Source organism: Podarcis filfolensis (genome assembly GCF_964270895.1).
Source record: "Podarcis filfolensis genome assembly, chromosome: 15".
Classification (NCBI taxonomy): Eukaryota; Metazoa; Chordata; class Lepidosauria; order Squamata; family Lacertidae; genus Podarcis; species Podarcis filfolensis.
The window spans coordinates 25,060,374-25,085,182 of record NC_139618.1 but is presented as its reverse complement, the minus strand read 5'-3'; the positions used below and the strand labels follow the sequence as shown (position 1 = coordinate 25,085,182).

At 44.6% G+C, this 24,809-nt stretch overlaps 1 protein-coding gene and 1 long non-coding RNA gene across 7 annotated transcripts; one reads left to right on the top strand and one right to left on the bottom strand.

Annotated features, from left to right (window-relative positions):
- Positions 1-5,103: 5,103 nt before the first annotated feature.
- LOC310750717 lies at positions 5,104-8,813 on the top strand. Of its 6 annotated transcripts, none has more exons than XR_014542170.1 (3): positions 5,104-6,399; positions 6,465-7,627; positions 7,678-8,813. It is a non-coding gene; the product is annotated as an uncharacterized lncRNA (long non-coding RNA). The 6 variants fall into 6 exon arrangements; XR_014542171.1 differs by having other exon boundaries at positions 6,465-7,632; XR_014542172.1 differs by having other exon boundaries at positions 6,465-7,647.
- Positions 8,814-9,224: 411 nt separating this feature from the next.
- On the bottom strand, positions 9,225-24,443 carry LOC310750696 (uncharacterized protein C11orf52 homolog). Its single transcript, XM_083589208.1, has 4 exons — positions 24,021-24,443; positions 14,233-14,273; positions 11,807-11,856; positions 9,225-10,296 (listed from the first exon to the last, which is right to left on the bottom strand). The coding sequence occupies exons 1-4, from the start codon at positions 24,047-24,049 to the stop codon at positions 10,045-10,047; spliced, it is 372 nt and encodes a 123-aa protein (XP_083445334.1). The 5' UTR covers positions 24,050-24,443; the 3' UTR covers positions 9,225-10,044.
- Positions 24,444-24,809: the final 366 nt, after the last annotated feature.

The following is a 24,809-nucleotide window of genomic DNA, read 5'->3' as shown; positions in this document are numbered from 1 at the left end:
CCGGGGGGAAAAGTTGTTTCTTCCATTTATATTCATTTTGGGTTTTATCCAATGCTCATTTACAGTACCGGCTTTACGCATAAGCTAAACAAGCTATAGCTTAGGGCCCCGCTCTCTTGGGGGCCCCCAAAAAAATTAAAGGAAAAAAACTGGGTGTACATTTCCAAACTATAAGATAAAAAAAAAACACCTAAATGCAGCAACAGTGTTTTGTGTTGTGTAGGCTCCTATGATGTAAGTAATGGGCCCCTCCTGCTCCCTAAAATATCACTGGTTTGTATTTCACTATTAATATACTTCTTCTTAATTGTATTTCAGTTTAGCAATTACTTTGATAAAATGCATATTTAGTTATGTGCAAATGGCTTTAGATAGGTCCATAAATTACAATATAGCATATATTCAACACAAAAAAACAACAATTTGTTGTTGACGAAGGACAGCTGGACATATAAATGGCCCCATTACCTTCAGTAGCTTAGGGCCTCATCAAACTTAAATCCGGCCCTGCTCATTTAAATGACACCCATTCATTCCAATGCATCTGCTCAGAGTTGGACCCTTGGACACATCACTGTAACCTTGGCTGCAAATAGTACAAATTCTAAGTGTTGTAGTGAAGGAGGTGAGGACAGGTGACCCCACCTAGGCCCGAAGTCACCCCCCCTCAATAATCACCCCAGGCCTCAAAACTGTCCAAAATTCCTTTTGTCTTCTAAAAATTCACAGCTAAAGGTTTCCTCTGCTAAGATGCTGTGCAAGGGCAAACCGTTACTTTTATCAGTAGGAGAGAGCTTCAAAAGGGCTAATGAATAGGCTCTGTTCAGGACAGGCCTGAGAACTGACTTTTATCTCATTCAGTAGCAACATCTTTGGACATGCTGAACCGCTCTCATTCCCCTTTCCTGGGAAGAGTCCAAAAGAGTCCCAAGACAGCAGCTTTCTGTTCATGCTCAGGGGAACTCGAGGCAGGACTTCAGAAGAGGAGGAGAAAGGGGAGGGAACTGGAAGGGGAATATATACTCTGTGCAAATGACTGTGAACTCGTGCTTGTTTGTGAACTATCACACTTTCTCCTTCTACCAGTTCATGGATGGTAGAAATAAAGCTTTTTCTCCGAAACTATTCCTTGAGTGTCTGTTGACTCCCATTTTCCCTTTCCCGGGCGCAATATTTTTCCCACCCGAGGGCAAAGCCTCATAAGGCTACAGTAGCTTGGCAGGTAGAGCGCATGCTTTGTGCTATAGGTCTTAAATATAGAATCAATGTTGATAATTGCACAAGGTAAACACACATACAAATATAAACCAGATGTCTAAAATAGTACAGGAGAGCAATCCAAAAGCCATCTTGGCTCTTCTAAAGATTCTTAAATATTTACTCTGCCTCCTTCATCCCCCTTGCCTGTGAACAGGTAGGCAGATTGCAATCCAGGGAAGCACCTGAAGGAATTCCTCTCCTATATCTATTAACCTCCTTTGTATGAATTGTCATTGTTTGCCCAGATGCTCTGCACTGAGGGATGTCTGATGCATAGCTGTCAACTTTCAGATTTGAAAATAAGGGATCAGCAGCCTCGAAAATAAGGGATCAGCAGCCTCACCTGTCCCGGAGACAGTCTATGGGATATCTAACAATCCGGGATAGCAGCAGGAAGCAGCAGAAAACGGCGCTGGAATAAGGGAATTTCCCACAAAAAAACGGAAGGTTAACAGCTATGGTCTGATGGGCAACCTGATGGGTCTTATCAAATGCTAATGTTTTGTGTAAACTGTGTTTGGAACTATGTGAAACTTGCTAAATCCTCGGGAATATCACCCCTTGTCCTGCCTGAGCCACAGTAACCCCACCTTTCGTTTGATCTAATTTCTGACTATTTGTAGAGGGGTTTTCCTTCTCCAATTTGGTGGTTCAGAATAAATTCTATTTGGCTCTTCCTACAACACCAAAATGCAAACCCATAAAAGAGATGATTCTTCTCATTCTCAGTCTCTCTTGCCTCCTTTGCTGGGGTGGGGGAGCTCTGTTGCAACAGAAAAATAAAGACCTACCTCGCTTTCACTGCATCCTGCCTCCATCTCTGACTAACCATGGACTTAGGGGACTCAATCCCTTGGGGGGGTTGGGCAGCAAAAGCCAACCACCCCTATTTTTCTCTATTATTTGCATGCAGAAGGTCTCAGATTCCATTCCCAACATTCCCAGGATGGGCTAGGAAAAACGTTTGCCTGAACTCCTGAAGAGGTGCTGCCAGTCAGTGTTGACAGTACTGGACAAGGTAGAGCAGTGGTCTGACTAAGACAATTTACTGTATTATGTTCTAAGTGTGATCTTATGCTTGTCTACTCACAATCTTATTTCAGTGTATAGAGGATTGCAGCTTTTAAGAAATCAAAAAGAATCTGGGTACAATCCATGTACAATATTATCTAGGAGTAAGCCCTGTTTAAACCAGTGGTGATTACTGATACGTAAGTACATACATATTATAGGATTGAAGCTATAATGTATACTATATACAGTTAGCTACCTGGCCCCACTGACCTTAGAGTTGTTTACGTCTTAGTAAAGCATGCGTAAGGTTGCTTTCAGATAAGTGTATGTACATAGATTGCAGCTTCCAGAAATAAAAGAAAAATGGCTGCAATCCATATTCTGAGTTACCTGAAAATTAGCCCTGCTTAACCTTCTGAGTGGGACGTGGGTGGCGCTGTGGGTTAAACCACAGAGCCTAGGACTTGACAATCAGAAGGTTGGCCGTTCGAATCCCCGCGATGGGCTGAGCTCCCGTTGCTCAGTCTCTGCTCCTGCCAATCTAGCAGTTCGAAAGCACATCAAGTGCAAGTAGATAAATAGGTACCACTCCGGCGGGAAGGTAAACGGCGTTTCCGTGCGCTGCTCTGGTTCGCCAGAAGCGGCTTAGTCATGCTGGCCACATGACCCAGAAGCTGTATGCCGGCTCCCTCGGCCAATAAAGCGAGATGAGCGCCGCAACCGCAGAGTCGGTCATGACAACCTAATGGTCAGGGGTCCCCTTTACCTTTTTTTAACCTTCTGAGTAGACATGCAAAGGAATTGCTCTGTGTGTAAACTCATGCTCTTAACACATAAAGTTGTGCAGAAGGGAAACTTTGAGCATGCTGAGAAAGACTGAAAGAAGGAAAAATGATATAATTATTAACCCAGCAATAGGAAACAAACAAAAGCAAATAGCACAAGAGGGAAATTCAAGAGGGAATAAAGCTTCAGAGAAGTATCAAGAGGAAGCCCCTAGAATATTTCAAGGTAAAGAGTTCCACAGAGAAATAGCCACAAGAAAATCATCTCAGATATGAGAAATGGAGAGGTTTAAGCAGATTAATGCACTTCAAACATATACTGTAGGTGCATAATTTTCCATCCCCCATATAATTCTCTAACTTTCCACCGCCTCACTTTTACGCAGCCCCTTGCCATTTCAAATCCTCTGCAAATCTTCCTCCCAATTAAAATTATGTTTTTTCATTAGTGTCTTACATAGCCAACCACAGTTCTTATCTCCAGACACTAAACAAAGAAGTAATTGGAGGAGGAAAGTAAATGTGAAGAAAAATAGGGAGAGGAGGAAATTGGGGGCAGCGGAACTATCCCTGGGGTTGTTGTTTTTTTCCCTGGGTGCAATGTGTCTTTGAACTCTGATGCCTTTTTTTACTTTCCACGATAAATGATAGGGCTGTGTGTGTCCGTTCCAAGTGACAGAGGCCAGGGTGAAGAGGTGCATCTTTTACAGAGGACAATATTAGAAGGGGTCTTTCTGGTCCAAGTCTGGTTTTAGGAGACCAACATGAAGTTGTTCATCAGTGGTTAGCTTCTGGACAGCAGACTAAGCAGGCACACAGGTCACCTGGCCACAGTCTTCCCTACTATGGTGAGATGGACTGTATTTGTATTTAAATTATAATTTAATTAAAATGTGTGTATGTAATAAATAAGGACGCAGGTGGCGCTGTGGGTAAAACCTCAGTGCCTAGGACTTGCTGATCGTAAGGTCGGCGGTTCGAATCCCCGCGACAGGGTGAGCTCCCGTCGTTCGGTCCCAGCTCCTGCCAACCTAGCAGTTTGAAAGCACCCCTAAGTGCAAGTAGATAAATAGGTACCACTCCGGCGGGAAGGTAAACGGCATTTCCGTGTGCGGCGCTGGTGCTGGCTCGCCAGATGCAGCTTCGTCACGCTGGCCACGTGACCCGGAAGTGTCTTTGGACAGCGCCGGCTCCCGGCCTATTGAGCAAGATGAGCGCGCAACCCTAGAGTCGGTCACGACTGGCCCTGACGGGCAGGGGTACCTTTACCTATGTAATAAATAGGATTTTCCTGGATATTACCATGTATTTAAAGGCGGAATTGATGTCTTCCTGAAAAAAAGTTCAACAACTATAATGTATCAATTCATGTAAAACCAATAAAAATCTTTATTTTTTAAAAAAAAGACAAAAAAAAACCCACCCGGGCTTGTCCTGGTTTTTTGAAATAGAGTAAATTATGCAAGTCTGATCTCTATTTTTTGGTGACACACATGAAGACTAGTCTTAAACTACAGGGCGAGTCTTTTAAAGGACTCACCCTGTATATTGAACAATAGGCTTTATAGCACTCTTGTGTATTATGCATTCAGTGTACTCCAACCACTGTTTTGGGATACAGTGTACACACAGCATTAGCCACAGTCCATATCTATCCAGCATCTATACTGTCATTTCATGTGAAAGACTTTGTCAAGCCGAATTGAGAAAAAGAATGAACTAGCTGCGTTTTAAACTGGCAATGCATACACAGCTGTACAGTATTCTGACAAGTCAGTGCCCAGATGCTTAGGAATAAATTCAGATGACTTTGTTGTAAGATTAATACGCTTCATATACACTCAGAGGACCTCTTATTCTTATTATTGCTTGACATCTTTTGCAAATGAACATCTGCATTCAAAACAGATTCTGGGACTCAACTCTAATGAGACGTGACTCAAGATAAGCCCAGGATGGAAAATAACAGTTCTGATTATTATGCCTTGATCAAATAAAATCATATACATTGTTAAGGTGGTAAAGAGCAATCAGAAACCAGAACAATCTCCAGTGTTAACTATAAAAAATATTTATTTGCAATAATAAAATGTGCAGCCCCTAAACCCAGGAGCCAGGAAGTTCTCCATTAACTATTTCCAATATTTTTATGAACAATAATCAAATGCTGGTGGAGGAAAAATCCCATTCAAAGACAGTATCCACAGAGGTGTTTGCAGAAAGCTTCCTTTTAGTAAAACACATTTAGTTATACTGTTCATTATACAAAGCATTACAATAAAATGAGAATAATTCAGGATATATACAGATTCTTTTTCTGCTTTTCAGCTTTGCTTGTGCTGAAAATAAACAGGAATAGGTTTCCTTCATATAATATTTAACAGAGTGACAAGCTGCTCAATGCTGCCTTTTGCCAGTATAAGCTAGTTCAGAACTGACCTAATTCAACTTATGACCATTTAACGACTTGGATAAAGCTCAACGTTTATTCATTACTCAATGCATGCATGAAGGTAAACATCATGAGCAAGACCAAATATTTTTTTAATAGCAAAACATATTGACTTCTGCCTTCTCCAGCTGTTCCCACTGTAATAAATATATGATTTTATTAATTAACTGTATCCTACCAGGATCCAGAGCAAAATTGTCTGAAGTGCAGCATGAAACTTAAGCATTTATACAGCTGTCAAGCTGAAATTAACCCACTGGAGGACAGTTTGATGCATGGATGCATAACCCTGTGTAGCACTGAGGTCACATTTCCTGAGCTACAAGCAACAGCTGATCTGCATGTCTACATTGACATGTAATTAACATAATTTAGATGGCACTAAGCCACAAGTGAGCGATACCTTGCACTTCCTCCGGATGTCATTTGTTTAAACATAGGGAAAGCACTATAGAAAATGGTTTGAAGATAAGAAACTGAAATATTCAATGCCAATTTAAGTGCATGTCCAAAGAGTCTAGCAACAAGAATACTCTGTTTTTTTAATATTTGATGGCATCATAGGTTAGCCCCAGCTGAAGGTGTGGTTCATTACCAAGAAGTTACAACACTTGTGAAAATCAATTAAATGGGTATCAGTTTTGGTTGTTTATTGGAAGCCTGGGAAACTGTTTTCAAACTTCAGTTTCTCCAGCTCTGTCTTCTGTGGCATTAAACTTTCACTAAGCAAACAATGCTGTATCTTAGCGCCAGCTGAATCCTTAACCAAAGGTGACTGGAGACTTGTTATTGTGCATCCTGATATTCAAAATTCAAAATCCTGAGTAAACCTTGTCAAATCATCAAACAAGATTTCAGGAAGTGCTGTTTTCACCTCTTGAATTCCAGGTTTATGGGCTAATAGCCGTAAATAAATAAATTGTTCAAAAAAAAATACCCCTCTTGAATTCCAGGTGTTTTAAATATTCCTGCTACCTTGAGAACCAGTCTATTAAAAGTGAAATGAGATTGTCAGGATTCTTGTTCAATACGTCAGGCAAAACCACTTGAGTAACTACGTACACCCATTTCTGGTCTGATCTCATTCCAATTGTTGGAAATAAACAGGAACCAGAAGCCAAGAAGATGTGTCTGCATGATCTATAAATCCAGTGCAAATAATAAAAATAAATTCTCCAGGTAAATCATCTTGAAACACTTTAAATGTTCACATTTCATCTATTTAGCGCCTGCTAAACAGGCAAAATTGCTGTTATTATTTCCCTTTCCCTGCAGAGCATTTGATTATTGGTTAAATACATTGCACCTCTAAAACCAGGCGTGTAATACTAGACCCATCTGCAGGCTTCTTGGAGTTCCCCTGGGCAACCAGAGATAAAATACTGGCTTTGTACAGTGAAGCACATTTGAGGACAGTGTTTATTGCTGTTACTTCACATGCAGAATATATATATATAAAAAGCCTGAGGCCTTGCTTATCCAATTGCATCAAATGACATGGTTGGAAGACAACTTTCACATGTTCCATTTTTGTTCCGTCAACTAGATAGACAGAAGAACCAGTTTGTTTGTGATAACATAAAGTAGTTTGCAGCCAAGAGCAGAATGAGACCAGCCTCATTCACACATAACACTAATCCAAACCATGCAACAAACTGTAGGGAAAACCTTGGCCTCAGATTTTGGATAAGGAGGAAAGACCTTAACCAAAATTCCAGGTTCGGTTGATGTGCTAAGCTGAGCATTAGTTTAGGTGCTTGTCATCCTGCATTGACATAAATAGCCAAGTGGCTCCAGTCTCCTCCTTAGCAACAGGTTTGCAGTTGCATGCACCAACCAGGCCAGAGTGTAAATAACCTCCTTTATGCTGCTTGCTAACTGACACCCCAAAGTTGTTTTCTATGGGACAGCCATGTTTCACCCATCATAAAGGCAATTGCCTCTCTAGGGATGCAAGGCTAGCCATATGAGGGCGGGGTGTTGTGCAGAGGACTCCCCATTTGAAAGACCAGCTTGTTGATGACCAAGCCATGGCCCTGTGCCAGAGAAAGCTCCAGGGGTTATGGGGCCCTTGGGCAATCCTGCTCCGTGGCAAGGCAAGGCAAGGCAAGGCAAGGCAAGGCAAGGCAAGGCAAGGCAAGGCAAGGCAAGGCAAGGCAAGGCAAGGCAGAGGTCAGCCTTGGGTGCAGGGCTAGGTGGAGGCCAGATACTAGCCAACCGGAGGCAGGACAAATTGAGGAGAATGTCAACTGCACTCTAGGAAGGGAAAAAGTGATGGCAAACCTGCACCATGCATTCAATACAGTCTTATACCACTTCTGACACCCATGTAGGCAGGTCTGGGGCAGGTCTCCTAACAACTCTTAGTACCCATAAGGTTTCTTTGGCAGAAGCCATGGATGTTAAGGTGGCATAGGAGTGCTTTACATTTAAGAGTCTCCTACTGTGGTATGTAGCGGGGGAGCCTCTGGTCTCTCACTGGGGCCTCAGTGGGGTCTTCTGAATCAGAAGACAGCAATGCCACCTCCTTTGGCCAAAGGAACTCTGAACCCCTCAGGCTCATCAGGTAGCGGCACCTCTGGGACGTACCCTTCCCCCTTTTGGTTCAGAGTCCTTGACTTGCTCTCCTGAAGAGGAATCTGCTTTCCGGTCCCTGACACTGAGCCCCCTTCGCTGAGTGGGTTCAACTCCTCTTCAATCCCTGTCATCACCATTTGCCTATTCATTTCCCCTCTCCCTCTGGGCCTGAAGCAGAAAACATCCCAGAGGCAACCGGAGTGTGATATTCCATCTTCATATCACTGCTTGTGTGGTAAAATGGGGTTGGGCAGTGTGCAAAAACAACAGAAAGGAAGAGGAGGAGTTGGACCAGCAGATGCAAGAGATGAGCTTTGTGCCACTGTTTTCCCCTGTGCCAAAAAAGCAGCTATTCTACGATCATCACAAATTTGTTTTAGACTTTTTGAATTTGTACATGTTATCAAATATGCTAGAAGAAAGGCAAACACCCAAAGGTCACACCTGTGCTTTCCGCCAAGGCTCCCAGTCCCACCTCTTCCCTTGAAAGGTCAAGCCCACTTTACAAGTGCCTGGACACACAAAAACAGAAGCCTTGGGAGACCTTACACTGCCTATTCTGGATGAGAAAACTCATAAGCTAATATTAGGATGTGTGAAGTTATCATTCATCACATAATGATCCTTTCACAAGACAACTGTGTTGCATAGAAACTGGGTGCAAAAGTCACATTATGACAACTTTTCTGCCTCAAAAACGGTCAGGTAAATCAGCCCCACATGCTGTCACTGAACTTCACTGTCACAATCTGTGTACTCCATGAATAGGTGCTTAACATCCGAGAAAATGTAGAACTGTTTTGCCATAGGTGGAAATGGGGGCTGAGCTTTCTGATGGCGTTGCCCACACGAACAAAACGAGATTGTATTCCATTTAGGAAGAGGTATGTCCTGAATTTCCTACACGCAAAGCACTTGTTGTAGGATTAATCTTATTGAAATGAATGTGATTATGTGGCTGAGTTGAAGACGACTCAAATGTTCTAGGTACATTTGTCCTGTAGTATTGTGCAGTAACATTTTTTATTATCTGTGTCCGATGAACTGAAATGAAGTCCAAAGATGCTTATGCCATGAAAAAAATGTTTCTTTTTCTTTAAGGTGCCACAAGACTCTTTTCTTTTCTTTCCTTCTCCTTTTCGCTGCAATATATTAACAAGGCTACTCCTCTGGATATTGTTGATTATGTTAGTACCTGCTTTCTTTGAAAAATCACTCTCACTGTGCATCCTAAACGATACTCCCCGGTTGTAATTTCACTGTGAACGTTCATAATATGTTAATGGAATCCAGTTACTATTGATCTAGGGGGGGGGGGACATCACAAATATCTATATTTTTTAGCTCCAAAGGCACTTCCAGGCTGTTGCTATTTTAAGTGGGGATTCGATCACATTAAAGTTGATTTGCAGTTCTTTCACAAACCTACTTCCCCCCCAAAGGACTGGACTTTTTGCAATAAGGAAAGCGATGGAGAAATGCACTGAAAGTGTGGGATAACAATTGCTTGGCGCAACATCATCTAACCTCCTCACAAACAAATCAGGATGAATACGCAATAAATCACAAAAGTCACCTAAACTCCCTGCAAACAAATCGAGACGATCACTCAACAAACGGGTCATTTGGAAGCAAACCAATATTCCAGCTGTGTCATTCTCACCGTGTAGCTTGGTCTCCCAGTGATATCTTTATATTATAAAAGAAACAAAAGAGGAGAGATTCCACTAGCTTCAGAAACGTCTCTAGTCATCTTGCCCCAAATAGTAATTTTCTTGACACGCTTGGGGAAATGTTTTTGCTCCTGTTACAACAGTGTCCCCTTATCAGATGCAGCCGAAAGGTGACATACACCCTTCTTAGGTGTTCACCAGCCAAGGAAGTGGAGAGACAAAATCCACAACATCTTGGTCTGAGAGATGCTTCTGTTGTTGGATAGCAAGAAAGGTTCAGCCCTTACACCAGAGTGCCATTCTTACTGTCATACTTCAGTGTAGCCCGGGGGAAGTTGAGGGTGGCATATTCTGTAGTGTTCTGGGACTGGAAGGTCTTCACCTCTTCAGCTGAGCGCTCCCGTATTTTGCTGAAGACCTGGATGTCTGCGTAATGCACACTGCTGTCGTCGCGCTTCATGCTCTTCGGCTTGCTCACGGTGGCATAGACTGGGAACTCAGACACGTCGTCATAAACGGGCCCAACATCCATTCCCTTCAGAGAGAGAGAGAAAGGGGAAGAGATTGAGGAAGGCAAATCTCTCTGAAGTAAGCTCAGCCCAATGAATGTTGGTGCATCAGGGGGGAAACCCAAATTGCATTATATTCACTCCATATTTTTAATGTTAGTTTATAGGGGAAGGACCACAGGTCAGTGAATTGGCACCTGCTTTACATCAGAAGGTCTTAGGGTCAACCCACAGCATCTACAGGTAGGACTGGAAGAGGCTCACAGTCTGGAACCCTAGAGAACACTCCCTGTCAGTAAATGCAATACAGTCGTACCTTGGAAGTTGAACAAAATCCATTCCAGAAGTCCGTTTGACTTCCAAAACATTCGGAAACCAAAGCGTGGCTTCTAATTGGCTGCAGGAAGCTCCTGCAGCCAATCGGAAGCTGTGGAAGCCCCATTGGACATTCGTCTTCCAAAAATAGTTTGAAAACAGAACACTCACTTCCGGGTTTTGATTGTTTGGGAGCCAAGGCATTTGAGAGCCAAGGTACGACTGTACTGGGCTAGGCAGACCAATGGCCTGACTCAGTTTATGGTAGCTTCCTATTCCTGTTTTAATGTTTTAAAGGGGTTTTATTGTGTAGTTTAATTATGCATGTTTGTATTTTAATGTTAGGTGCAATGGGCTTTTATACAAGAGAGAACAGCTCAGAAACCGGTTTGGGCTTTAAATATACAATATAATAAATAATTACATGGGGCACAATCCACTGGAAAATTCTTCTGCTCAAGCCCCACTGAACATAGGGGGCTGCCTTATACTGAGTCAGACCATTGGTCCATCTAGCTCAGTACAGTCAACACTGACTGACAGCAGCTTCCCTGGATATCAGACAGAGATAGTCTCAGCTTTCCTTAGAGACACTGGGGATCGAACCTGGGACCTTCTGCATGCAAAGCAAGTGTTCTGTCACTGGGCTAGAAGAGAGCTGCTTTTGCTCCATTGAGTCTGTCTTACTAGCACCAGGCAGAGTCTTACTAACACCAGAGCAAACACTTTCATTATTCCAGATTAATTACTCCAGAATATACATCAACCCATGGTTATGCATTCACTATTATTGATGACTTCAGAATTGCAGTTAAACATACATCAGGATCATAGAAGTTGGATGGGACCCCAAGGGTCTTCTTGTTCAAACTCCTGCAATGCAGGAATCTCAGATAAAGCATCCATGAGATGTGGCCATCCACTGTAAAAACCTCCAAGGAAGGATGAATGCACCAAAGTAGATGCATTGTGTTTGTATGGCTAAAAATGGCCTGAATTGAGCACACTCACAAAATGACTAGGCTCATGAAGCTGCACTCACAGCACTGCAACTCACACGCCTGTGTGGCCTCTTGTGTGTAGGAATTAGGGCCAAGAACGGAGTTATAAGGCTGATCCAATAGGCACTACTTCAGCTCAAAGTAACACGGCACTGAATCAGTAACATACTTTAGGAGCTTTTGCAATTGGTAGGCAAAGTCTTTTCAGAGGCAGTTTTACCTTCTTGCTCTCTGGGTGCTGCTGGGTGCTTGACTTAATGATTCTTGTACCTGCGGAAGAAACAGCTGATATTTAGAAAAGCAACATAGCTCGTACTAAAGAATGATAGGAGAGGCTAAATTAGAACACGGTGACTCCAGCAGAATCCTATTAATGTAAAAATTCGTTTTTAAAACAGCAAGTTGCTAGACCTCATGAGTTTACAAACACCTCCAAAAATATGTAGGCACTGTGAGGTTTCCAGTAGGCTTCCGGAAATAGAATTATTCCATTCACCCAGGCACCAGGACGTTCTTCCTCAACATGTGTTCTGAAACAGCGTCATCTCACAAATACAAATCCTTAATTGTTTCTGAGGGAGGAATGAGACCCCAGCCCCACTATAATTACTGCAACCAAAACAAGCTCAGCAGAACAGTAAGATTCTGCCGGTAAAACACATGAAAATTAAGAGCAGGGGTGCAAAATCGTGTTGTTTGTATTGTCAGTCTCAGACTGTGGGCGCTCAAGTCAGAGCACCCGAGTCTCTTGTGTGTGAAAGTCAATTGGACTTCAGCTATCATTCAGTTATTTGAACACCAAAGAGATCCTGTGCCGAGCGTGAGCCTCCTTCACTGCGACCTTTGCTAATTTTTAACCCAGAGTGAACACATGACCTTCTCCCATGAGAAAGCCCAGATCCATTCCTTTGGCAGAAAGCTTCCCACGAAGCACTGGGGTACAGCCGACCACAGTGGTTAGTGGCCATAGCAACATCTAGCAGAAGGAATGTAACAGTGGAGTTTTCCTTTCAAGTCCTCCAAGAAACCTAGGAACATTCTGTTTATTCCTCTCTGCTAACTTTGCTGTTTGTCAAGCGATGTGTTTTGCTAGGCCAGGGCCGCACTGGGCAGCCAGGTAGCAATTCTGTTTATTGTTCTTGGCTCCTGCTCACTTTTAGGAAGGATGTTTTCAGCTCTAAGCCCAAAGTCTGAATTTGGATGTTTCTTTGTCTCCGTGTTGATATACGCCTGGTGCACACATAACATTCTAGTTCTGAAAACACCCTGTCTCCAACTGCCCTTACAGTATTACCCAATCCTGTTCCTGTTTTCTGTTGTTGTTGTTGTTTCTTACCCACCCTTCACCATAAGGTCTCAAAATGGTTTACTGCAATTTTAAATTCAATATTACAGACCCTCCAAGTGTCACTATTTTCCAGGGACATTCCAGGATTTACAGAAGCCGTCCAGGTTTCTGATTTGATCCCAGAACCTCCCACTTTTCCTTAGGACGTCTCTATTTTCATCGGAGAAATGTTGGAGGGTATAGAGCTATGCAAGCTGCCAAGCTGATAAATAACTATATAACCTTTAGAGGACACCTGTATAGGGAAGGTTTTTTTTAATAAAAAAAAGTTTAATGTTTTATTATGTTTTCATATATGTTGGAAGCTGCCCAGAGTGACTGGGGAACCCAGTCAGATGGGCAAGGTATAAGTAATAAAATTATTATTACTATGTAATAGGACATCCCTATTATCATCAGAGAAATGTTGGAGGGTATGATATTAAAAACAGTTTAGAACAAATTACAGTCACAGGAATAGGGTATACAGTGGTACCTCAGGATGCAAACGGGATCCATTTCGGAGCCCCATTCGCATCCTGAATAGAACATAAGACACGACAGCGCGTCTGCGCGTGCCGCGTTTCACCGCTTTCACGCATGCACGTGATGTCATTTTGACCATCTGCGCATGCGTGAGCGGTGAAACCCGGAAGTAACACGCTCCGTTACTTCTGGGTCGCCGCAGAGCGCAACCTGAAAATACTTATCCTGAAGCATATTTATCCCGAGGTATGACTGTATATATTTATGGTCAGTGTGTCTTCAGCAGAAACTACATTTCATAACACCTACACACTGCTCAATTGCGAGGGGAAAAACCTTGAAGGGGTTTACAAAAAAGACAAAACAATTAAAATGATCACTAAACGTTTTAGCTTCTTAACATTGCAGCTGCTGCACTGTACTCTGGACTGCCATTAATCTATTTTCGGGTCATTCTGTTTTAGTAGCATATCCTTAACAAACACACACACAAAGGCATTCTCCATGCTCTACGTGGTTCTTGGATCAAATGGAGGGCAGCCTATGGTACATTAATGCCGCACATAACAGTGTAGAGCAGTGTAGCCCGGGAACATGTGGCCCTGCATATATTTTTCGATGTTTCCAAGCGGTTATCCCATTGATCGCTAACAGAATCCCTTGAAACCAATAGGACTTGCTTCCAAGTAAACCTGTTTAGCTGAGTATTGCAGGGTTGTAGGCAGGAGACAAGAGGGTGAAACACCCGGGATGGAGCTTCAAAAATCTGGTAAAGAAGCCACGTTCCAGGTCATTCCAGGTCTTATAAAAAATATTTGCAGAGGATCATTTACCTGGCTTTTCTTTTTTCCGCTTAAACAGCGAAGGGCAGTTCCTGAAATAAAAGAGACAGAGTTGCATGAAATCCAGAGGGTCTTTAATCCTCTAATGGCGCACTGATCAGTACTTGATAAAGGTGTATTGATCCACAGCCAGCCACAAAATGCTGCAGAGTGGAATATTCCTGTTTAGGTTTCCAGCCAGTCCCATTCATTTCTCTAACCCACCTTCAATTTTCTGGTTCTCACCCTCATCTGTCAGTCAGCATTCCATGCCCACTGAGCATGCTCAGTCTTCATCAGGTTTGTGAAAAGTGCTGGGACGAAAAGAAAACTGCTCAGAAACAAGAGCTTTAAAACCCAGACCTGTGCCTAGAAAATCGGCATGAAAGGAAGTCTGGATGAGACCTGACTGGGGATTTGAGCCCTTGTCTCCCAGGTTTCAGTCTGATACTCCAACCATTACACCACCCTGCCTCTCATTGGCTGTAACATGACTGGTGCTCTAGATTTCAGCATTGCCACCAGCAGAGGGGAGAGATACCACCTTGTTATATGGATAGCTAAAGAATGGAAAAATACCAGGGTGGGTTGGGGGACAGAGAGAAAGGAGGTGCGGCTGTGGGGAGCCTGTTGCTAAGATACCCGCCTAAAAACTCATTTTTCCATGGAAAGGGTTGGAAATGCCGAGAGCTCCTGGGCAGGGAGCCACAGCTGGCAGCTCTGTGACCTTCTTCAGAAACAAACACCCGGCTCTCGTAACATGCCTCCCCTCCTCCAGCCAGAAGCCATGGGGCAGCATGCAGACCGAATGCATTGTACAGTCAGCAAGCACACACTGGTTGGCTTATGGAAAGAGAAGAGAATGGACCCTGTTCAGTACAGGCCACCCCACCCGTCCTCTTCCCAAAGCTGGACATTGTCCTTTGCTACCAGTGAGGACGCCTGCTCTCTTTCCCATGAATAAGAAAGTTGTTTCGCAGCTGTATTTTTGCTTCCATGTGATCCAGTACTTGTTTGCCCTTTCTGTGCTTTTATGGAGCCTAAAACTAATGTTGAACTGGAGCATTTTGTTGCTTGTTTTCTGGCAGAGGTTTTTTCCCCAGGGCGGAGTTAGTGCTTACATCAGCCACATGTTTTGGAATGCATCTCCCATAAGCCCTAGCCAGGATGGTTTCGCTGTCTGATGGGAGTTGTAGTCCACAAGCACAGTTAAAATAAGTCATGATCCCATAAGGCATGGGTCCTTGTAAAAGTTTGTTTCACATAATGGTTTGTTGCCAAAAAACAAACAAACCATGGTTACTCTGCGTGGCTGAGTTCAAATGTCCAAGCAAGCCATACTTTAGCCAAACAAATCAGGGCGTAGCGTCATGTCTGAAGCATACCAGCTCATTTACATGAGTAGGGCTGCCATATGTCCAGATTTTCCTGCACATTACCAGGATTTCAAAGGAGGAATTGACGTCCAGTGGAAATTTCTTGGATCTTAAGCAGCAACATATATAATATGGCAACCCTAACCTGAGAGTAAGCTGCACCAAACTCAATGGGAGTTGCTTCTGAATAAATATGCATAGGATTCCACTCTGAGAGTGGTATCCATTGGGTGGTATCCATTGGGTGGTGGTATCCATTGGGACTGGTAGTATCCATTGGGACTAAATTGTGGGTGAACATATCTGACGACACAGTGATTCTTCCAAAGCAGCTCTTTATTTGTAAGCTGGAACAGAACTGAACTGAGGAGCTCAGTCAGCCTGCTTATATAGAACTCCACTAGAATGCAACAGTAACCATTTTCTGTAACTAGCCAATCACTGAACATCACTTTCGATCCTTCATTTGCATACAAACTATCCAATCACTGAACGTCACTTTCGATCCTTCATTTGCATAACTATCTACAGTATCCCCCTGCTGGCCCAGGGTGAGAACTTCAGTACACAACAGGGACTGGTAGTATCCATTGGGAATGGTAGGGCGAAAGGCAGAGAGGCCAATATAGGCAGAGCCAGAACCAATGACAGACAGAGCCAACTAATTCTACTTTTGCCCCCATCCTCTTCCCTGCTGACATCTACAAGGACAGCACTGGAACTCAGGGGGAAGAAACTGACTGGCAGTGACTCCCTGCTAGACAAATAGGCAGGCAAGGGCTGGCTGAGTATAGACTGAGGTTGGTGGGGCAGTACCCCATTCATTCACCCGAAAGGACTGCACTGCAGATAAAATCCATTCTGCCTCATTTTCCAAAGTGTTTTCCAGAGACTTATGCCAGGGGTCAGCAAACTTTTTCAACAGGGGGCCAGTCCACTGTCCCTCAGACCTTGTGGGGGGACCAGACTATATTTTGGAAAAGAAAAAAAAGGAACAAATTCTTATGCCCTACAAATAACCCAGAGATGCATTTTAAATAAAAGGGCACATTCTACAAAGACACTGATTCCTGGACCATCCGCGGGCTGGATTTAGAGGGTTATTGGGCCAGATCCAGCCCCCAGGCCTTAGTTTGCCTACCCATGACTTATGCTATCTTCTTGTAATACAAAGAGCAGGTGGAGCATCATGAAAGACCCACAACTCTACTAGCCATCTTTCCACTCCGGCAGCAACTTGTTCATTTCTCTGTTCTGCCAAGGCCTGGGCAGTGCAATTAAAATAGCTCTGCTTTAAATATAATCATTGGCATCCTAAGCCTGTTTCCTAAGAAATACAAGGCCCCTGTATCATTTTTCAGAGCTGCTTTTCTCTTGTATCGGTTGGCAGAGCGGAGGGGTGTTTTAACAAGCTGCCCCGCAGGCGATGGCTATTCTGAGGCTGTCTGCGGGCTAATCCCCGGCTCGTCCGTCCAAAGGCATCTCCGAGCTTCTGCTGGATCAGACAGAATTAGAATGGACAAGGATGGGAGAGAAGTCTACAGCAATGAGGCTGCTCCCTCTCTCTCTAAACCAAATACAAAATGTTCCTGAAAAATCTTGCCCTTTGAGGCTTAAGCCCTAACCCTCACAAACCACTTTTCCCCACAGCTACCCAGAACTACTTGATCACAGTTGTCCATGTATTGGTAACCTGCAGGTCCAATTAACCGCAATGTGCTCTATGTGGGACTACCCTTGAGGCTGGTCCAGGGGATGCCGCTGCTTTAAAACCAAGCAGCTAAGCTGCTTGTTGGAACAAACTTCCACCAGCAAATACCACCTTCTCTATTGACTACCAACCTGCTATGGGGGCTAAGCTCAAGGTTAAGGTACAGTGGACGCTTGGGTTGTGAACGTGATCCATGCGGGAGGCACATTCGCAACCCGCAGCACCGTGTCTGCACACGAACGGGACGCGATTTGGTGTTTCTGCGCATGCGCGAGCGCCAAAACCCAGAAGTAACCCATTCCGGTACTTCTGGGTTCGGCGCTGTGCACAATCCGAAAACGCACAACCTGAAGCGTCTGTAACCCGAAGTATGACTGTCCTAACATGTAAGGCCGTGTACAGTTTGGGGTCAGGTTATTTGAGAAGCTGTCTTAACCCGTACCTACCCAGTAGTGATAGGTCATTGCATTCTGCAGAAGAGATTATCCCCCCAAAAATATCAGAGGACCACTCAGTACTATTTTTCTAGAAAAAGAGGGGCTGAAACTCATCACGAACACCTTCCTTTTTCTCTTATAATGGCAATGGTGTCCACCTAACAGGTGCCAGAACGGAATTCCAGCCAGTTCTGGTTGGAAAAAAAACCCACCCTGGGCCCACTTCACAGCAACTCAGGTTGGGACTGCCCCTGTTTTGTGGAACAGCATCTCTTAAGATACGACAGGCGCCTGCTATCAGTCCTTTTCAGAAATAAACGGAAGACGTGTTTATTTCAATACGTTTTTCTAGTTGGGTGAATTGGTCTGTGGCCTCAGGTGTTTATTCTGTGTTGTTTCTAAACCTGTATTACATTGTGCTTTCTCTACTTAAAAAAAAATAATGCTTAAGGTATTTTTATTGTATGTTTGCAAATCACCATGAGCCTCATGGGAAATGCAATTCATAAACAAAATAGACAGATAAGCGATTACAACCTCCAGCTGATTCCACTATGCAAACATGGTGCAAAGTTCCTTTTGTACAATCAACAGCATTTCTCCATCTCTTGCGCTACATTTCCATGCTGCACTCTTGCTACTCCAGGGCCTTGTCAAAAAATATTAATATTCTGCAACTCAGCTGGGGGTGGGGGGGTTAGATTCAGCCCCTCTTTCCTCCATCTAGCTGCTTATTAAGTGGGACTGTAATCTCCACTGGTTGCTTGTATCTCATAACTTTACATGTCCTGGAATGCAATTTTCCTTCTTCATGGGATTTTGACAAATAGATGAATTTAAGTCCTATGGAAATCAATGGCATAAATAAAGTCCCGTTGTTTCAGTACAAACTAAGTGCAACCAACTTCTTGCTTGGATTTAGCTCACTGTTATTTCAAATCACCAGCTCAATTAATTATGATACCACTTCAGTCCATTAGAAGTTTTTGAATCAATTAATCTAACTGATCAAATGCAAACTGCAGCCCTAATGGCAATAGATGCTGAAGTACTCTGAGCACTCTAAAATGCTACATAAATGGTAAGTATAATTATTACTCCTACTGCATTATCTGTGGAAGAGAGTGGCACTGTTAAGCAGAAATTATGTTTCAGCCATCTTGCCTTGTACGGCTCAGTTAAAGATGTGGGAAACTCACATTCTGATTAATTTGTTGTTGTTTGTTGTTTAGTTTGTGACCCCATGGACCAGAGCACACCAGGCACTCCTGTCTTCCACTGCCTCCCGCAGTTTGGTCAAAACTCATGTTAGTAGCTCTGATTAATTTACACTTACTTATAAACACACACACACACAAGGATCCTTTTCTCCTTCAGGGTAGCTCTGCCACTCTTTGTGCAATTCAGAAAACCAGCAAAATGGGGGCTTTGATCAGGGGTGGGGAGGTGGGGAGTGAGCACAGCTAGCAAGCTGTTTGCAAAATATTTCCTCCCACTGAGTAAAACACCCTGCTCAGGTGGGACAAAAGAGAGCAGTGAAGAAGACCCCTTTGTGCAGGCAAGACACAAAGCCTTGGAATCCCACATGACTCCACCAGAAGCACTTCAAAGCGGCAGCAACTCAGTCAAATGGGGCTTTTGAAGTGGATTTAGATGAGGAGAGCCCTAGGCTACTCCACTTATGAGGCCCCTCCCCACCCCCCACCCTCACAACTAGAAGAAAATGGAAGAGTGTTATAAACAAATTTGAGTGAAGACAAGGATGACGACGGGTATTTAAAATTCTACAATTCACAATTTCTCTTCAAAAGGACATAAGATATCATTGTTAAATACCATGGTGATTTTAAAAAATGCATAACATTAACACTGAAAAACTTTTGCAACAACTGAACTTTGTAAACCTTTTGTGGCCTGGACAGGCCTGGAACTAGTTCCCATGTCTTGTTCCTCTCCAAGGAATCAAGTTCAGCCTTCATGGCATTTAACCACAGCTCAGCATCCTCTGAGGTTAAACTTTGGACCTCTTGGAAGCTTGAAGGTTCCCAAACCTTCTCTGAGTTACTAACAACAGCTGTATCTGCTATGGCTGTTTTAGCAAACTCTTCAGCATACCTTTTGGGTGGTTTACCCTTTGTGCCCCTTTCAGATCTGCATACTATACACCAGTCTTCCATGCTAGGCTTCCCCTCTTTAGGAGAATGCAGGGGAGGCCGGGTTGTCCGCACTGACCCCTCTCACTCTCCAAGCTTCAGCGAAAGCCTGTATTCGCCCCATAGGACGCACACAGATTTCCCCTTCATTTTTGGAGGGGAAAAAGTGCGTCCTATAGGGCGAAAAATAGTAGATATGTTTAAAACAAAGCTAAAACAAACAGATACTCATGACAAAAGCCCATTTATCCAGCTGTGTTGCCGTTCATAAAGTACACAATCAAACTTTTGATGGAGATGCTCAGCAGGAATCTGAAATGTATTCTCAAGCCTAGCAGATCAGGCCAAAATATCTGAATCCCAGCTGCTGGGAATCCCAAGTGAGGATTCAGGTCCAGCCTGTAGGCTTCCATTTTGAGCATCTGCTTGGCCACTGTGAGAACAAGATGCTGAGCTGTGATGAACCTTTGGTCTGACCCACAGACCAGGCTCCTCTTAGGTTCTATTCAGAACCACCTGAACAGAAAACGTTGTCCTTAACCTCAGGAACAGGGCTGGGAACCTGTGGCTTGCCAAATGCTGTTGGACTCCCAAGTCTCAACATCCCTGACCATTGGCTATATTGTCTGGGGCTGATGGGAAACAAGGCACCATTCACAGGTTCCCCAGCCTTGCCCAAGGGGGATTCCCAGATTGCTAGTAGCCCTGTATAGGAAAGCTTTCTAAGGTGTAATGTTTTATTACGTTTTTATATATGTTGGAAGCTGCCCAGAGTGGCTGGGGCAAACCAGCCAGATGGGTGGAGTACAAATAATAAAAATTATTATTATTATTATCATCATCATCATCATCATCTGCTCTGCAGTTATCCAGCATGTGCTTTTGCTGACCCACCCATCACCATTTCATTTCCCACTTGCAGTCAAGAGAAGCCCTTTCTCTTTGTGGTGTTGATTTCATATTCACATTCACAGATAGGAGGGCTGAATCTGATCTGTGTTTTTCCCCCTTTAATTTTCCCCTGTTGCCCCAAACTGGCTTTGAAAAGCCCTGCACAGAGGTCACAGCTACGCCATACATTTAAAGCACATATGGCTTCTGCCAAATAGTCCTGGGAACTGTAGCTTAACACACACACCCACGAAGCAATGATTCCCCAGCATGCTGAACAAATCATGGTTCCCAGGATTCTTTGGGAGAAGCCACCTCCTTTAAATTTGTGGCGGGGATGGCTCTACAAGCGTCTGTGAGAAGTTGGACTCCTCACAGCAGAGGCTCAGGGAGCCAGTGTGGTGTAGTGGTTAAGAGCCATAGACTCGAAATCTGGGGAACCAAGTTCGCGTCTCTGCTCCTCGACATGTAGCTGCTGGGTGACCTTGGGCCAGTCACACTTCTTTGAAGTCTCTCAGCCCCACTCACCTCACAGAGTGTTTGTTGTGGGGGAGGAAGGGAAAGGAGAATGTTAGCCGCTTTGCGACTCCTTCGGGTAGTGATAAAGCGGGATATAAAATCCAAACTTTTCTTCTTCTTCTTCTTCTTCTTCTTCTTCTTCTTCTTCTTCTTCTTCTTCTTCACATTTGATAGGTGCCCGCAGACCAGTGGTTTGGTGGTAATAAAATTCTGAAAGGCTCCCTGTTTGCTTGTATGTGTGCTTGTCGTGAAAATAACACTGGGAGTTGCATGTGTCAGACCAGATATCCCAGGTGAGAACATCGAGTGTTTGTGTGTGTGATTTTTTAGAAATTAAGGACCAAGTTGAAAATCCACCAACAAATCTAGACAACTTTTCACCAGGAAATAACCCTGCAGTTCTCTCTCCACTAGATGATGCTATTTCTCTGTTCGACCACAAACTATTAGGATCACAGCAAAACCGAAAATCAGGACTTCTGTTTCACAGTGAGCCTTCTCTCCTCTTGCTCAAAGCAGTCTTTCAGACAGCGGCCACACCGCAGACTGGGCTCTCCCCACCCACACTCCCAATGTAGGAGATCCTTCCACCTGCCATAAAAGGAGTCTGCTTCTTTCTGCTGCTGCTTCTATTACTGCATTTAGCCGTATCAAATGCTCACCGTTTTTTTTTTTTTGCCCAAATTAAGTTGCGAAAATTGAGATGTGCATTAGATTCAATGGCACATTTACATTTGCCAGCAAATACTTTTTTTGTTTCAAGGTTCTGAAAATTGAGGTGCGCATTAGATTTGATGGTGCATTAGACTCAAGTAAGCACGGTATATAGGAGGCAAAATAAATGGGGAATCCTAGGGAGATTCCTCCCCAGAATGGAAGGACTATAGCTCAGTAGAACAGCATCTGCTTTGCATGTCAAAGGTCCTAGTTTCAATCCCCAGCGGCATGTCCAGGTAGGGCTGGGAGAGACCCCCTGCTTGAAGCACTGGAGAGCTGCTGCCAGTCAGTGTAGACAATACTGAATTAGATGGACCAATAGGCAGCTTCATATGTTGCTAGATCACACCAAACTACTCTCATTTGGGACTCCAAATGTAGGTTGAAGGAATTTTTGCCACCCTGAGCTTAGGTTCTCAAATGCCCGAATAGTGGTTAAAAGGTAAAGGTAAAGGAACCCCTGACCATTAGGTCCAGTCGTGACCGACTCTGGGGTTGTGGCGCTCATCTTGCTTTATTGGCCGAGGGAGCTGGCGTACAGCTTCCAGGTCATGTGGCCAGCATGACTAAGCCGCTTCTGGTGAACCAGAGCAGCGCACGGAAACACTGTTTACCTTCCCGCCAGAGTGGTACCTATTTATCTACTTGCACTTTGACATGCTTTCGAACTGCTAGGTTGGCAGGAGCAGGGACCGAGCAACGGGAGCTCACCCCGTGGTGAGGATTCGAACCACCGACCTTCTGATCGGCAAGTCCTAGGCTCTGTGGTTTAACCCACAGCGCCACCCGCGTCCCCATAAATAGTGGTTGGAACCCCCTAAAAGAGAATGGCTGAGTGACAACCGGGATGTTCCTAGTTCGAAAGTCGCCCAAAGTCAGTGGCAATAGACACAGCACTCTTTCCTAGCCTCAGCACCTCATCTGCAATATATGGAAAAGAATGGATTTCTTTTCAATAATTAACTGTTGGCGGTTTTCTGGTTGTTGTTCCATACTTTCTCCAAGGAGTCCCCAGTGCAGATTAACGCACTGGATTCTCAAGTGGCCGTCGATCCAACAAGGATTGCCAACTGACCCCCACCCTTGGTCAGCTCTTACGTTTTTAACTGTTGCCTGATATATAGAAACCAGAGAGTAAAGTTTCTTCTCAGCATGGAGATAATAAACACAACTGCCTATTAAAGGCAAGACAAAACTGCTGCTAAGGTAACAGGAGCGGCAACAGGAGGGAAAAGTTGGCAGCCTGCTAGCCCTCCTCTGAGTGGTTAATCTCTAAAAGGGGCGGTGCCAGCACTCCAGCCTGCCCATCAAACTTATACACATTGACCTCCTATTACCTAGTACAGGGATGGGGAACCTGCAGCCGTCCATCAGCCGCATCAGCTAGCAGGGCCAATGGCTGGGGATGATGGGAGTTGTAGTCCACCAACATCTGGAGAACCACAGGTGCCCGCCCACCCCCCAGCCAACCTGGTATGTATGGGCTAGTGGCAGCTCTCATTGGGACAGGCAGCACACCCTGTACGTGCTCAGCAAATAAGTCTCAGGGTTTTGACAATGAATTAGCTTCTGCGTAGGGCTGAGCCCCATTGACACCTGTCTCCAGTTAAGCTCTGCCTCCTTTGGAGAAGTGGAAGCCGCTCCAGGAGGATCTCTCTGTATCTTGCCTGCAAAAGCATTTAAGGCAGATCATGAGACGGGCAAGCTCCTCCTGTGAATGTGAAACCGGGAACGCTTCCATCCTTCCCCTAGTCGATACCAGGTGCTGCCCGGGTGGCTCTGCTCCCAGCCACGGGGCTGAAGAGGCTGGTGGTGGCACCAGCTAGAAGAACCAGCCAAGCTCTCCAGACCCGGCAGGGAAACACCACCTCTCCCTCTCTTTAACACGACACAGCTGGCAAAGCTGGTCTTCTTCGTAGCCCTGGGTTGCCCCCAAGAAGCGCTCCCTCCCTCTTTGCCCAGCTCCCAAGCAGCAAGCCGGCCCCAGCTAACTCACCAGACACAGCAGCAGCACTGGTTGCCCATTCCGCTCTCTGGAGGGAGAAATCGTGCCTTTCTGGAGAGGAGAACCTCACTGGAGCACAGGGCGCCCGCATTTCCTGGTTCCCTGTTCAGCCCCTGGCAGATCCAATCCAAGGGAGTGTCTGGATCATGGACGTGTCAGGTTTCTCCCTCCATCAAGGAAGGCAAAGCTGTGTGTGCCATCTACTGGACAGAAGATCTCCCGAAGGCAGCGTCTGCTGCTGTCGCTGCTCCTCTCCCAGCTGCTCTGCTTCTCCCCCTTGACTCTCTGCCTTGCTGGCTTTGGAGTATGTGGCAGCTTGAGTTAAAGGAGTTAGATGCACAATGGCTTTTGGGCTCCTCACATCCGCTCGGAGCATCGTGCCCAGGACATTCAGCTCTCCGCCACAAGATCTGAAACGGGTGAGGAATCTGGCAGGCGCACGCAGAAGGAATCATATCCAAACTTCCAATGGGGTGAGGAGCTGGCTTGCCCATGGTTGCAGGCTTGTCTTATTCTCATGCAACATTTTGCTCCAAAAAATACCCACCTGAAGATCATGAGCCTGACTTACTGGCCTGACATCAGTGGCAGACTTTAGGCTTTAAAATTTCAGCAGTAAAATTGGTGCAACACCAAAATTCAGAGCCCCCACTTCTCGCTTTCTGTTGTACGGTGTGCAGTGTGGGTGAACCAGTCACGCTCCCCTAAATTTGCCTCTGCCAACAACCTCCCTTCTTTCCCACCACACCATGATATGATGATGAGTGTGTGGTTAATTTA